This window comes from Falco peregrinus, chromosome 6, assembly GCF_023634155.1.
Source record: "Falco peregrinus isolate bFalPer1 chromosome 6, bFalPer1.pri, whole genome shotgun sequence".
NCBI lineage: Eukaryota > Metazoa > Chordata > Aves > Falconiformes > Falconidae > Falco > Falco peregrinus.
The window spans coordinates 91,986,098-92,002,568 of NC_073726.1; the positions used below are offsets into that span (position 1 = coordinate 91,986,098).

The 16,471-nt window shown below is 40.7% G+C and overlaps 1 protein-coding gene across 3 annotated transcripts in view; it reads right to left on the reverse strand.

Moving 5' to 3' along the window:
• The window catches only part of MAN1A2 (mannosidase alpha class 1A member 2), a 145,109-nt gene that overhangs the window by 12,823 nt on the left and 115,815 nt on the right, over positions 1-16,471 (reverse strand). For all 3 annotated transcript variants that reach the window (XR_008747709.1, XM_055807498.1, XM_055807497.1), the window contains exons 10-11: positions 13,519-13,738; positions 3,971-4,143 (exon numbers count right to left, since the gene is read on the reverse strand). Coding sequence is in view for 2 of the 3 variants with exons in the window: in XM_055807498.1 (XP_055663473.1) it covers positions 3,971-4,143; positions 13,519-13,738 (393 nt within the window). In the remaining variant the exon portion in view is untranslated. The remainder of the gene's footprint in view (positions 1-3,970; positions 4,144-13,518; positions 13,739-16,471) is intronic.

A 16,471-nucleotide genomic window follows, 5' to 3' on the forward strand; every position in this document is an offset into this window, starting at 1 on the left:
GCACAAGTAATTAAATAACGGAACAAACTACCAAAAGAAGTCCCTTTATTCAAATCAAGAATAGAACAGAAGAATATACAACAGTGTACTCTTGCCAAATGCATGTGTGTCAAAAATGGCACAAAGTGAAATTTCAGGGCCTGTGACATACAGGGAGGTCATTGTTGCTCCAAGTTCTTTGGAAATAAAATCAGAAGTGCCTCTAGATTGAACCCCAGCTCCCTCAGTTCCTCTGAGGTTGTTCTTGTGGTTGCAAGTGTGACTCTCCTTGATGATGCCAACAACATGCTCATAGAAACTGTGCCAGTTTCTTCACCAGACATGGTACTCACAGCTACCAAGCCCTCAACTGTGAACCCATGTTTCTTTAACCTCCAACTTTTGCCTGGCTCTTTTCTGTCTACTCCACTTCACTAAGCAGAGAGCTATAGATCTTTCCACTCCATCTTACCATCAATCCTCAATTTGCCTGAAGTTAGCCCAAACTCAAGGTATCGTATATCATTTTTACTGTTAAGTAGAAACTCTGAATGTACTTGCAGCCTCGATGGTGCAATCCTGCTTAGTCAGATATGCAAGTCCCCAACAAATATCTGAACCCTTCATTCACTCAGATTAGTAATTGGCTTTACATGCCTACTGTGAAGTGGTGGCTCTTATTGCTTTCAAATAATTAGCCTAAAAAGGATTTTAGTTATTTTCTGTATTTACCCTGAATATCTTGCACACGTATTTCTGTAATACTTCAGCCAGCCCCCCAGCTTACCATCATCCAATTTGGCTGGCCTAATACAATTGAGATGGCTGTTGTCTCTAGTGCTAAGTATAGTATTAGGGAGAATTAGCCTTTTCTTACTGGGCAAGAGAGACACCCTGTCACAGGGATTTATGATTGCTGAGGCAATATAAGATTCAACTACCTGTTTTTTTTTCCCCCCACAGACGCTGGATTTGGAAAGATGTGACAAAATGGGCCTTGGTCAAAGCACATCCCCTGCACTAAAATGCCCAATTTTTGTCCAAAAATCTAGATAATAAAGCCAAAAAGAAGCTACTAACTAAGAAAATACAGTACATAGATCTGCACATGCACACAATTTAGCCCTCTGTGCAAATACTCATTGATAAAAGGGAGAGGTCTGGGCTGGAAGTGCTAAAGAAACTTAAGTAATGCAGTATACTTAAAAGCCAGGTGGTTCTGCAGTGTATCCTGGGTCACCCCTGAAGTGTCAAAATGACAGCAGCAGATCTCTAATGCATCAGTGAACTGACCCAAATCCATTCAGGTAGGAATGTAATCCACTCAAAGAAGCAAACAAGGGAGACCACCAAGAACTCAGTCCTCAGACACCAGGCTACACAGGTTCAATGTAGAAAATGAAGACCATTTAGAACTCAGAAAAAAACCAAACCACTCTGTTTCCCCAAAAGTTTAAAAGAGCTACTAGACTTCTGATGAAGAAAATATCATTCACCACGAGACGTCTACAATACAGATTTCAAAGTATGCTTCAGTGGTTGAAAGGCAAAAGGGAAGTTAATGCAGACAGTGTTGTACAACAGCAGCAAGCCGACAGCTCTGTGTGTCATACCAGATTATTTATAAATGGAGGAATAAACTCAACAAGAGCTGGGTGTGGTAGGGAAGAAGGAAAAGTAGAGTGTAGGTGTGAGGAGTAAACACAAGAATTTATTATCTATATGCAGGGAATAGAAAGCCCTGGGGAACAAAAAACCTTCCCAAGCTGCTGAGTTAGTAGTTAGTTAATTAGCTGGTAGAGTAAGAAAATCTGGAACTGTGGGAGGGAGTTGTATGCAAAACCATTTATGAAGAGTTAAAGAATATTTTACAGCTATGTTGGATAAAGAAACTTTTTGTTGAGGAAGCAAGCAAAAAAAGGCACTCTGTAAGGACAGAGGCAGTTAAAGTACACGGGCTGCTTGACTGACAACTTTGATGCAGGTTAACAGAAGTATAAAATAAAATCCTGCCCTGCACGCCGCGGAAACTGGAGGCAGGGGAGGAGGCAGGGAGGGTTTGGTTTGAAAGCATTAATGGGGACCAAGATATGAAGGCAAATAGAGAAAACCAAACAAAACTCAATTCAAAGACATGCTTTGCAGTGCGCTTAAAAGACAGCTCCTGGGCTGAAAAAATGTACATCTGTAAATTCTTTAACCTAGTAGAAAGGACCCAGTCTCAGCTTGGATCATCCAGCCATAGCTTCTGACAGGAGCTGGTGTTAGATCAGAAAGCATCTGTAGTATGCACACTGGCAAGGAGGAGGTTACTGAATCCATTTCTTTGTCACACTAGAAACATGCATGGTTTGAGCAGGAGGGGTGATGTGACTCAATGTTTAATGTTTTAGAGAACGTGACAAATACAGAACCTCTCTCCAGAATAACATCATGTTGGTTTTAACAAAACAGTCTACAAGGCAAAACCTAACCAAGACTATGACACATTCTTAAAATACCTGGACTGTTCTATGTGATTGTAACTGTGCTGAGGGCAGGATAGGGATCAGCTCAGCTAAACATTTTGAAGCTGCCTTAACTATCTTCCGCCTGATGAATACAGGCTTCTCAATAGATCTCTTCCTCCAAGTACTTTTTCTGGGTCTCCTGTCTCTGGAGCAAAACTTGTTTTCACCTGCAGAATAAAGTTTTTCCAGGCTCTTGGTTCATCTCTTCCTTTGCTCTTCCCTCATCTCCTTTGGCTGTAGTCAAAATATTGCATTAGTGTCTCATTATCTTTAATGTTTATTCTCATCTCTGAAACTAGCTTTAAGCTGTGTTTCCAAAGACTGCTGTAGCTGTAAGCTGGGAAGTGGACAAGCTGTGGGAATCCGCAGTTTTTGAAGACGACCTGAAAACTGCTCGGCCAGCAAATGACCAAAGCCCAGTACAGCCCAGCAGGTGGGAGCAGTGAGAAACATGAGACCAAAAAAGACAAGAAGTTCAGCCCTAGGAAGCACTTAAAAACCGAAGTCTTTTGGGGATTACAAGTAATTTTTACAATTATAATTTTATATTGCCGTGTGAGAATGAAGCCTAGTTACTCATAGCCCACAATGTATGACCACCAGATAAAGGAGTTACCCATCTGTGTACAGAGGATGAATGAAGGCAGGCCATGGGCACAGAACGGTATATCCCAGTCCTACAACACGTGGCTTCTGCGAACCCGTACAAGTATTTCCAATGAGAAAGACTCAGAAGCATTTTCACACTCACGAATTTGATTAAAACATTCAACAACTAGATTTAAACCCAGGAAAGGAGCTACAAAAAAAAAAAAAAGGCAACAATCTACAATACCTTACCAACAATTTTTAAGTTCTGCCATATGTGCCACTTCTGACTTTCTTTTACAACCTACTACTTGTGATGCTGTAATTTTTTGTTATAATTCAGTACATCTAAACCGACTGGCAATTTTTTTCCTTCCAATCAGACAGCTAAGAAAAGAAAAAGCCATGACACCAGCCCATATATACGTATGTACATGACATCTAGTCTACAAACCATCTGAGAACAGTTGTTCTACCAGTTGTGTTTTAATAGCCAACCAAGAAGAAACTGTAAGAATAGCTTTGTCAATTAATCTAAACTGAGTACAAACACATGCTTAACAGTTATTTATAAAACACCTTCATCTCCCAAGATAAATTATCTCTCCTGGGGGCTGTGGACTACTGATAACTGTAGGAATCATGACTAGTGGATTCTATTTCCACGCCTAAAACTCATCAGCTGTATAATGCTGAACACAATTCTCATCTGTGCATCTGGTTCAGCACTTGCAAAACAGGAATAACTGCGCGCACCCCGTATGTACCCTGGTTTACAGGAACTCCTGAAAAATCATTTACCATCTGAAGTGTTTCAGTACCATGAGATTAAAGTGGCTACAAAAGGAAAAATACATAGAATTAGATTACTGACAGATAATGAATACAGTTACCTGCGTTGCCTCCCAGCCCCACTGCCTGTACTTGGGATCATGGGTGAATCTCCACATATACCAGTAGGTCTCAATCACCTCTGGCCTTAGGATGTAATACTTCTCGTTCTGCCGCACTGCCACCGCCTCTACACCACCATCAAATTTGAATGCTTCTGGACCCAGCTTTAATGCTGCAGAGAAAAAAGGGGAAAATAAAAAAGAAAGAAAAAAATTATTCCTTACCAACCTTTGCAGGAAGGGTGGATAGGAGATTGCTATAACCCAAGCATTAGAGAACAACAGGAACTAGCTTGTCTTTAAGCAGTCTCATAAATATTTCCTATTGTTGAGGCCTATAATTTTTTTAATGAATAATTTATCTAATTCCTGTGGGAAAACTACCTATCTTGACAGGAATACAGTAATCCTCTTGAAAACTAATGAAACACTAAGAATATAAACACATTAACACATTCAATTATAGGACAAAATTAAAGTGACCTTTCTTTGCAAGCAAAAGAAAAATAAGAAGGGTCAGGAAAGGTTCTGATGTCCTTTGATCCCACCCAGCACAGCAAGAAAAGATTTTAGAATACAATCAGTTACCACCATCTCAAATAACCCACATCTTTATCCAAACTCTCTTGGTTTAGGGAAGTGCTGTCAGACCACAGTAACTGCTGTGCTTCAGAAAGTGATCCTCCAGTAATGAGTTTACCACCAGGCAACAAAAACTCAGCCACACCTGAAAATAAATCTCTGAACTAAGAGATTCACTATTTCAGCCCTTAAAGGAATCTGTAATGGCCCTGTGCCAGCAGCTCGAAGACTATTCATATGAGGTGGTACCTGTAGAAAAACCCTCTATAATATGAAGATGCAATTACATATATTTTTTTTATTACACAGCTCCACATTATTCCTTGAACCTGACATAAATAACGCACTCTTATCTACAGCTGCAGCCCAGCCTTTGCTTTGGCAGGGAATTTTTAAGGCAATGAACTTTGAAGCTGCACTCGAGCTTTAAAAATTATCAAACCAATTAATCATATAATTCCTGTGGGGCTAGAGGCTCAAATTAACCATGGTCTCATGAGTCTGAAAGGGGAACCTTAGAATACTACAATGAAAAATATAAGCACCTCCCGGTGCGTGCCCCAGCAGAAGGCATCCAAAAAAGTTCCTTCATCTTTTTGTTTCAAGGGAGTACATGTCTGGATGCCAACAAAAAAAGCACCACTCTGCTTCAGCCACATGCGTGGTGAGGGAAGTCCACAGGAAATGTTTACGATACTTATTTCAAAGTGGGTCATTTTACCAGTTTCATAAAATAATTTACAAGTTTTACTGCAGAACCAATGATATTAGATACAGAGTTCTACCTATCCAAAACTAAGAAGATAAGAATGGCCATGCTGGATGGAATCATAGTTCTGTCTGGTTCAGTATCACGTCTCCAACAATGGCCAAAATCAGACAAGGATGGGGAAGAGAAAGGACAGGCCAAATATCTCAGATACCTTTCTCCAGCTTCTCCACCAGTCTCCAATTTTTTTGAGCTCAAAGCTTCTCCCAATCTAGACATATATTTTAATATGCTCAGTAAGTCTTAGTAGATTTATTTCCCAAGAACTTACCTGGCATTTCCTTAAACCTGTGCAAACCTTAAGCATCCAAACCCACCTTTGCTAAGGAGTTCCACATCTCCAATACCTCTTTGGTGCAGAACCAACTTTTTTGTTCTTCTCCATTTTCAGCCTGGTTCCTGCTAGATCCATTCAATAGTCTCTAGGTCTTGTCTTGGAGAAGAGAGTGAACAACTGATTCGTATTCACTCCACCAGTCCTCTGCTGATTTTGCAAATCTGTTGTATCCTACCTAAAATGTCCCTTTTCCACACGGAAGAACAGTATCCAGTTCAGTTGTTCCTTGAATGAGAACTGTTCCATACCTCTACTTTTCCTTCTAGCCCTTCTCTGCCACTCTTCCAATTCTACTACATCCTTCGTGAAATGAGAGCACCAGCCTGAATATCGTGCTAGAAGTGCTGCCAAGATTAATACAGTGACATAATGACTTTTTCTATTTTGCTTGTTCTCAGTTTTTCCTGACTGCTACTGAGCTGACATTTTCATAATCTCAGTAGCAATTTCCTGAGTTGCAACGGTCAGTTAAGAGCTCATAATTTTATATGTGAGGTTAGGAATAATTTTTTCATAGGTGCCTCACTTTACATTTTCTTACATTTAACTGCACTGAATTCAGCTTAGTAATTCATTACACAAGTACTCAACCTCATATAGTTCTTGTGTAACTTTCCAGCTTTATTTTATCCTTGCTATCCTGAGTAGCTTTTTTTTTTGTTAACAGCACACTTACCATTTCTACCTGTTCCCCAATCATTTACATATGTATATATGTAAATATACATACATATATTAAAATATAAAATGTAAATATCCTATAAATTTATACACATCTATACACATGTGTGTATAAATATACATCAGCTATACCAGAATATCACCACTTGTTCATTGTAAGAGCTGAATATTTACCTCCACCTTATTTGTCATACTACAACTATTTCTTTTCTCCATGCAGGTACTTGCTGCTTACGCAGTAGCTGCTAATATCCTTAAAGTGCCTTAGTAGAGAACTTCTGAAAAAGCCTTTTGGAAATCAGGTAAACCATGTCAGCTGCATTACTCTTATCCCCCGAAAAAGGTGGATTTCAGGCAGTTCTGGTGATGCATCACCTACAGAAACGGCGACACCTTCTCTTGCTCTGTAGCTTGCCGTTGCATTATATCTTTGATTATTTACTTCTATCTACTTCTACTATTATTGGGCACTCCAAGAAATTATACCACCCAAGGACAGGTTACCCCTGTATATTGTGACAATCTCACTGTCTATTTATCTGAAACCAAGGATGTAAAATTAATTACAGCACTTCTACTAGTAGCTGACTAAAATAAAGAAGCTACTATGAACACAGTACCTTTCAGGGGAGCATGCTTCTAAGCAAAGAACCACCTAAGGCCATTTTACAATGCTACAGTGGTCACACTTTAATCCAGGTATTTTAGTATTAATAGGGCTGACAGGCCTGTCTAGGCAGGGAGAGCGCATGAGAAATAATTTCACGTCGTAGTGCAAAACTAAAGCTAAGCCAGTACCATTTAAAAAGAGATTTTAACTGATTTAAAGTTGACTTCAATAAGCGTGTACTTAGCACTGCTGAAAATAAGGGCAAATCCTCAGACTTCTAGATATTTATATATCTAATTTGAGAAATAATTTTGAAAACATTAATTTTTTTGTGCTCCTTTAAGACTACAGTTAAGCTAGCAACAATTTTTCTGTAAGTAAGAAAGGATACATAATATCTAACTCATACAAAACTTGGAGAATCTCCAAGATACTTTCGTTTGAGACTCTCTGAACCATTCCATCAACACATACTGTTATTTTATACTTCTCCTGAAAACAAGTAATTATTCGTGTTTCTTCATCTTTACCTGTTTAGCTTCTGACTGAGAGTCTTGGGACAGACACAGCATCTACTCATACCCTTATAATGTCTCAGCTGAAATCTTAGTCATCGGGCTTATTCTGCAGTGGAACTGTCACACTTACAAAACCAGCTAAAGCTGCACCCAGACTGCGAGGACAGTACTCGTCAAGAAACTTAAAAGATGTGCAAAAAACTTCATCCTAAAATAATCTGTCTGTAGTCAGTGAATACTTTACATGCTACCAGCTAATGGATGGTAAAATTCTTATGCATAAGGGATGGTATATTTTACTAAAAATATGGTGTGCTATAAATCAGCACATGCTGCCATCTATATAGATGATTTTGCTTATTGATCTAACCTCTACAATACATCCGATAGATAATTATTTAGATTCATTTGTTAGCAGTCTTTTGATGCTTTCCATTTGCTGGACTTTTTAAACCATTTATGGATTTCACATTAGTAGTTATTTTATGCCTTTGCCGTGCTTCTCAGTGGTGCGTGTTAAGCATGTAAAAAAGAACTAATCCCCAGTAACTGGAATACCTCCAGATGTGCAGTCCACACACAAGCTGAAACACGGAGAAACTTGCCCCCAGAGCACGTGAAGCTGTATTCCTTTAGCCTTACCAGTGCCCACCGACAGCAGCGTGACTCCTTGTGCTGTGCCGGCACAGGGGCATGAAGATCAGGGCGTACTTCTCTCTTTGGTTCTCTCAATCATCTCTCCAAACTGAGAGCACGCGCGACTACAGAAAAACCTTCACATTTCCCGTCACAGGATGGGAGATTTAGGATGACTGCAGTGATAATTATCAATAGGTTATGGTACGGAAAAAAGCAGAGCAGGTGGGAAGCAGAGGCACGTGTAGATTACAGATCACAAGAAAATCCTGGTTATGGTTAAGTTTTCTGACTTGGACTGTCAATAAATCTCAAATCTTTGGTGTTTCCAAGGGGTGCCACATGCAGTCACAACTTCCTGATGAGAGGAAGAGCCTCAGGGGTCTCAACCTGACAAGTTCAATGGATCCTGGAAACACAAATCCCTTGCTCGGAGGCAGATCAGAATCATGCCTGTACCCCCTGCCTTCACCTTCCAAAGGCCATCAGCTTCCTCCAGCTGGTGAGTTAGGAAGGCATCCTACAGAAAGTGCTATGGACTGGTCCTCAGCTTAAGCAGAACCTACCAGGATTTTCACAGAGCCATGAGAAGGGCCTGAGCTTCTCAGGATATCCCCAGCCACCCCTCCAGCCCACAAACTCAGGAGTCTGAGGTCTTCTCTCAGATATTCCTGTAGAACACTGATAGGTGAATCGGATTATCAGAGAGACTGTGTCCCTGCATAAACCTCTCCTTGCTTACATGGCAGGATGCCAGTTGTCACTGGGACATAATGCCCATGGAAATACACCAGGAATGGTCGCAAGGACTTTCCAGCTTCTCTGTACTTATCAGCACTGTGGAACAGGCATTGTCATGAGAGATGACATGGGTAACTTACATGCTGACAGAAAGCAATCTAGTGGGAAAGAGAACACAAAGGATGGAGCAACATCTAGAAGGATTAAGACAGAACTTGTAACAAGCCACAGAGGAGAAAGCTGTCACATATAGACAGACCGCTTTACCTTTGGACAATAAGACTTGGGCTTGATATGAGCAAAAAGCATGTGTAGGAAGGACAGCAGAATCTTCTTGGGGGGTAGGTCTGGAAGACTTGCTCCCAAAAAACAGCAGGGTGTTGACTCAATTTAACTGTCCAAAGCTAAAAAGCCCCAAGCTAACCTGAAGCGAATTATTAACCTGCTTTTAATTACTCAGCCACTTGGGTAACAAAAGCAGATACTTTCACCCAAGTTGGTTACTACGAAGGCCAAGTACCTTATGAAAAGCCTCAGATCTGTGCAGAAGTCAAGCACCTGACTTTTGAACTGGAATAGGTCTGTTTCTACCACAAGACCCACCTCCTGTTACCTGTTTTGACTGAGATGTAGAATAAAGTATCCTTGAATTTAAGAGACAAAAGACGAAAGCCCTTCTCTCTGCAGAGCTGCAATGATCTCCTCCGTCCATAAGCTCAGGATGGTGATGAACACGTGCGGCCCTTGTAAGTCCAAATGGGGTTTCATCCTTCCTCAACATCTACATCTATGAAAAAACTATTCATCTTAGTGCTGAGTAATCCTGGCTAGAGCAGCAGCAACTACCAACAATCACGGTGTTAGCTAATGAGGAAGAGACCAAGTTGTGTGGGTTGAGATCAAGTATCGTTGCTTGACCCAGTGAGACATGCAGGTGCAACAGGCTGTGGCCTCTCTAAGGTAGCTTCACAGATCTGAGGTTGGCCTTATTTATTTGTCGGGAGATGTGGCACGGTGTCACGCCAGCAACAATCTGTCCAAATGTGATGGTGGGCTTTAGCCTGTGCCACACTTTCAATGAAGTTAAGAAATGTCCTAAAATCTTCAGCAAGCCCCAGTGACGCACTGTGAGCATCCAAAAAACCTGCAAGGGATCACTAAATACACATTCCAGGGGACTAAGGAATAGCCAGGATGACAGTGGAAAGCTCTCACCCCAATGATGCCAAGGCTAAGCAAGTCAGTCAGTCAACAAATTACTGTGCAAATCCGTGACCATGTGGCAACTTCTGCTGGTTACATGGCGAAGTTATTTACCAAAACGCAATGAAAGGATGGGAAGCAGAGGATATTTTTTCACCAGTAAAGAGGTGAAGAAGCAGGATGCTTTTCTGTCTGCAGGGTGGTGCTCAATCCTCCCCAAACAACTGGTGGCAAAACACACATCTTTTTAGCATGCTTCTGGGGAACCTAAAAGAAGTATCTGAGTCGAGGAACGGTTATCATCTGTTTGGGAGCACTGTAACCCAGCTAGGCCTGGATGGAATTCCTGCGACACCATCTGCTGCTGCCCCGGGCAGCTGGGAGAGGAGGGTATAACTGCCAGCTGGGGCAGGAGCTCTGCAGCGCCAGGAAGGTGCACTGCTGAGAGCACAAACTGGATGGCGACAGAATGCTTGACATCAAGGGGCAGACCAGAAAGCAGAGAAGGATTCATAATGGCCTAAGACCTTGAGGGTCTGAGGAGCCATCAACAGAAGCAAATGTAATCAAGGGACCAGAGAGATGGTCTTAGAAGTGATGAGAGTTTGGGCAATCATAATTCAACAGGCGACTTCTCACATCAATTGTGATAACAAGTGAACGAAAGAGAGGCAAACATACAAGAACAAGTGAAAGGGTTATAAATTAGCTTGACAAAATAAGTAAGGCCGCCTTTTGTTAAAGAAGGCTGAGCTTACCACAAATGCTCTGCCTTACAGAGGGTGATTGAGTTTATCTGGAGACACAGGGTAATGTATGAGAGTGACCTGAGAGGACACTATTATTGCCTTAAAAAATCCTAATACATCAAGAACCTCCAGCCACGAATGTCATGGCAGAAAATCACCTCAATGCTAAATAGGCACGTGGACTGTTACTGCAAGACAAGAGCGTTTTACTTAATATCACACTGGTAGAATCCATCCAGATCAAAGTTACTCCAGTGGAATTTTACCTGAAACCCCAGAAGTCCTGGACCCTAATTCATCTGCCATGTCACCGTGTTTGTTTATTTATGCAAGACAGGGAAAGCACGATTTCAAATCAGAATTTCAGGAGATTGTATTCCATAATTCATGAGAACATTATTGTAAAGATAGCAGCAAATACGGCTTCAGGCAAACTTTCTGAAATAGCAAATTATTATTCTTTTTTTAAAACAGGCTTTCATACCTGCAATATGTGCAACAGGTTGCTGACAGCTGACAATATAATGCTTCTCTTTTCCAGAAGTGCTTTTATTCTGTGAAATTCTGTGTTGATTTTGCCGAGACTGGACCTTGAAACAGCATTTATTTTTTCCTTATGAAAATTCAGGTTGCTTCATAAAGTATTTTTATACTAAAATATTATAAAACCAGGCTTATACTGCAGTTTGTTACGAGCAGCCCTGGGAAGACACAGGAAGGGACAGTTGTGGCTGTTTTGTCTGAAGAAAAGAGCTCTGTACCCTCAGCACAGCCTCAGCACCTTGCTCTCTCCTCTGGGGCCACCAAATGGGGCAAGAGTTCTCCAGGTCTATAGCAGTAAGGGATCAGGCTCTCCCCTTTGCTGACTGAAACATAAACCTACCAGCTGAACCAGGATGACTATCTACCCTCTGAAAGAGAGGGTTTTTTTCTGCAACCAGCTAGTTCTGTCATTAAAGTGTACAATTATCCCTCAAATCTTTCTGTTAAAGCATAATGAAGTTGACATTTCACACATAACAGTTCTTTTATTTTCTTTGAAAAATCAGTCCAGGCAAAAAAACCCCAAATATCTCTCTCCACATTCCTGAGATTGCACGACTGAACAAAAGAAAACTAGGGCACTGCAAATTTATAGCTGTCTGCACAACTTTCAGTCTGTTTCTTACGTATGTGTGTTCTTATATAGTCATTAAATACGTCACCGAAACTTTTATCCCCTCCATCTTTTGATTTATTTAGGGTACAGAATAAACACCTGAAGGAATGAAATTAGGACTGCACAAACAACTGTGAATTTAGCATTGCTTGTTTTTAAGTGTTGAATTAAACATTTAAACACAGTTTTTCAGAATGCAACAATAGCTACTCCGTCCTCCCTTTTTCCTTAAGCATCCCCACATTTTTTCTTCTCCCTTTTTAAGGCTGTTGCCACCCGGGTAGAAGTATCACTCATATGATTGAATTCTTTAAAATGACAGGCAATTACACAATGATACTACATGATCTTGTGAATAAACGCATGAATTCTCACCTTAAAACTCCTTGAGTTTTAGTTACCATTACTTCTACTGGGAAGTTATTTCAGAAGCTCACTTCTCTGATGGCTACACAAAGCCATTTCCAATTTCCAACCTACATTTATTCATGGGTGCTTACAAATCTTGCTCTTGGTACAGCTCTGTTGTTTACGTCTTAAAATAACTCTATTTCTTTTCAGTGTTTACCCCTTAAGATGACAACAAACTTATACCCTTCTTTGGCATTATTTTTCTAGTCTGAGCAGGCCAAGCTCTCTTATTTTCCTATTGTAAGATAAAAGCTCTCTTGCTCTAATAACTCTGTTGGTCCTTCTCTGCATCTGTTCTGCTTGAAATTCAGATTTATACAGCATATTCTGGATGACAAATTATAGGTGTCTTTTAACGCACTAATCTCTGCTGGAAATTTTACAGCTGATACAGACTGGGACTGCACTGGCATTTTTCAACTCCCAGTTTACAGAAAGAGCTCCTGCCTTTTTTTCTAGCGAACTTATTTCTGACAGTCCAGTCCTCAACATCTTCCTGTTTACTGCTCTAAGACTCTTCTGTTTTAATTGTGTCTTAGGACTTCACAGCCGCTGTAAGTGCCATCAGCACACTTGGACTTTATGCATCAAGGTTACTATTAAAGATGGAAAATAAACCTGGTCCAAAAGACTGAACTTGAGAAACTTCCAGCCCAACAATGAAGTCTGATATTGCCTCTGCACTACTCACGTCTTTGGCCATCTCACCATTGCCATACTCATCTTCCTTCTCTCTGGTTTAATTGTACTTACCCAGAATACACTGTTACTGAAAACAGTAAAAGGTATTATTTGCAAATTTTTCACTCTACGTAACTGTAAGAACAGTATATATGAAATGAAAACCTGCCCTATATATTGTGGAAGACAGAAGTTCACACACACTCCTTCCTCCCTGTGCCCATATCACCCATCTTAGCTGACTAATCTAAAAACAGGGATAAATGTGCAGGAAGGAACCATATAAAGACTATTTTTACATTTACTCACCATGATGTAGATCAGAAGTAAATACATGGGTTGTAAGAAGTTATACTGGTATAAAACCAGTACGTGTTAGACAAGGCATATGTCCATAACAAAACTTAAAATGATTATGACAGTTTCTGTATTTCAACTACAGAAATAACCAGATCAGCAATGTTATCTTACTTGTCCTGTCGTATGACTCATGACACGTATGTGCAATTTCAGCTCCAAGCTGCAAATAATGTCCAGCTTTATCATCTCTGGAACCGTCTGCTCCAAGGGCAAACATTCCCCCTGCAAAACAGGTCAAATGGCCCATCTTTCTTTCAAGGTGCCCGTTCTTCCACTCCCCAATGAAGGTCAGTCCTCCATTGGACTTCCTGATGAGATGTTTTTCTATGGCCTACAAGAAGATTAAGAGAACTTTTAAATATTGTTTCACATGCAAGTTTTACATACCAGCTCACCTAGCTCACCTTCAAGGAATAAATGTACTGTTTTCCAAACAAAAAGAATTTTCTTCTTTCAGATTCATTTCTGAGCACTACAGGAACAAACAACCGTAAGAATTTAATTTCAATGCACACAAAAAAATACCGCAACTGCTAAACGATGCTAATGAAATCAAACACAGGAAAATAACGACACAGATTACATTGCACTTTTAGCTGAGAAATCAGCACAAATTTTACAGCTCCAACAATATTTGTTTACTTATTAACTCAGACAAGTACCCATTCGCGCTGCTGTACAGTCTGTGTGTAGTTAAAAAATACACCTATGCTGGAAACTTTTGGTCAGCAACACATATAAAGGCAGCACCTGCACTCTCAATCAGTCTTTAATAGCATTAATTAACAGGAATGCTCCAGCCACCTTCTATCTGCTTCTTCACAGCAGCTTTCTGATTGTACACAGTCAAGGGATGGGTGAAGGTTAGAGCAGCTGTTCACAAAACCACATTATTTTATAGGTGAGGCAACTCCTGCTTTTTCTTTGCACATTTGTACCAATAGATGCTGTTGCTTTTGACTTATAAATGGTATTATTGTGGTAGTAGGAGAATAGTCGACCTTAGTTTTCAAACTACATGGAACAACACATTTACTTCTTTCAGAGCTTCACAATCCCCACAGTCTACCGCAGTACTTTCTACCTTAGCATTAGACAGTTTTTCTTGTGACTAGAATCTCGTTACAGTTTCAGTCCTACAATAAAGACCACTATCTTCTTTACCATGGAGACATTATTCTTATCTTCTTTCCAGAAATCTCCTTTGTACTTCTACACATAACTGTCTGATGGGTTCACAACTTCCTTCAAAGTGCGCGACCCGTGACTGGTCAGAGTATTCCAAGGCTGATTAGAGTTGAAGGATTAAAGTGCCATTAAAAAGGCATTTACTGTTCTTGCCACCCTCAAGATCCATTCCAGCAGTGAACACCCCTTGCCCATCACCCTTCTGGTACCTGCAGCAAACGACACCCCAAATGTCCACAATGTATCTAGTTTTAGTGCAAAATACAGTTGAGAACACACAGGCAGAGGATCTCGCATACAACTAAAGCGGGTATCATGGATGTGGAGGTCATGTCTGCTGCACGCCACTGTCTCCTTGCTATCTACACAGCACAAACTATGCAGTTCGCTGCAACAGAGATTTAATAAATAGATTAATAAGCTTGCAACTTGTACTTCAGGTTTACTAGTGGACAGTGAAATAACCAATTTCCAAATAAGAAAAAAGGGAGACTTTTGTTTTCCACAAAATGGACAAACAAAAAGCTTCAAGCTCTTCTGTGACCGCAGTAGGTATTTCAAGTTTGGGTTGTTTTGGTTTTTTTTTTTGTTTGTTTGTTTTTTTAATCAAGCTGATGCTTAACTGGTAGAGGACTGTTGAAGCAGCTGTATTAAAGCCAGCAAGATTTTGTAACATGGAATTCCTCCATCCAGGTACTGAAATAACATCTGAAAGCCTTTCAAAGTTTTCTTCAACAAAAAAAAAATTCTTAGAAACAAAGTTTTTGAAATTACAGTTAGAAAAGGCAAGAGTTTGTAAGATTAGGAGCCTCATCTGGGGAAGACGATAATATAAACGGTAGTATGAAATAGCTGTGTTTCTGAATATGTATGTGTTCCTGGATGGTTTTCTGAATACGTTCTTGACTTGAGATGCTGTATTGCCTGGAGCAACTTCTCAGAACAGTTATAGCGATGCGAATCTACACCTCAGCCATGCAGCCAGCAAAGGTCTGGCAGTGCCCATATGGCCACGGCGAGTGCACTAGCTAAAAGCCAGTGCAGCAGATTACAGGGAGAAGACGGCATTACCATCAGTAGGGCCCCGCTCCTTACTTCCACCGGGGACTGAGCCATCACTGGGATGGTAAAATTTCTCCACTGTCCTCCACCGAGCCTGTGAGTTCTGAAGGTGACGACAGGGAAGTGCTGGTCTGCATTCCTGTTGGGTTCATTTCTTCACTAATACCACTGATGGATCTGAAGGTTGTCCTGACGGCAGGATCCAGCAAGAACAACACAGAAATAACTGATGGAGCAGAAACCACTAAGCCTCTGACAGCTGCCAGAGTGGCTGTCTAACAAATTGGCCATGAGGACTGGCACGACACCAGGGCTGCTGTGGCCGGGGACCCCGAGGTGGGTGACCGTCCAAGCCCCTTTGTTCTGGAAGTACAGGTAGAGGAAAGATTGGATGTGCTGAAAATTCTGCCACTGAAGATGATACTGACGCCTTTAGCACCATCGCTGTTCATTCAATTACCCTAGACTGTGAAAACACTGACATTATGATTATAGGATTTTTTTGACCATATGATACATAAAAGTTGAGAAGTCCTTTTTAAAGGAAAGCCACTTTTACTATAGAGCAAAAAGACTTAAAAGGGTTTAGATTATTTATTTCCTGAAGGAAAACTCCATTTTTCCCAAATGTTGTGTGAAATTCCCTTTTGAGTTGTATCTTTATGTAATTTCATAACTGTTGAGGACTAAATGGTTGCAGGAGCATTTCCAGGGTGACAAAACCGCTGTGGTTGGCACCAGGCAGCAAAGGGCAAATTTATACACGTCTCCACAAGCTACTCCATTCTAAACTCGCTTTCAGGGTTTGACTGAA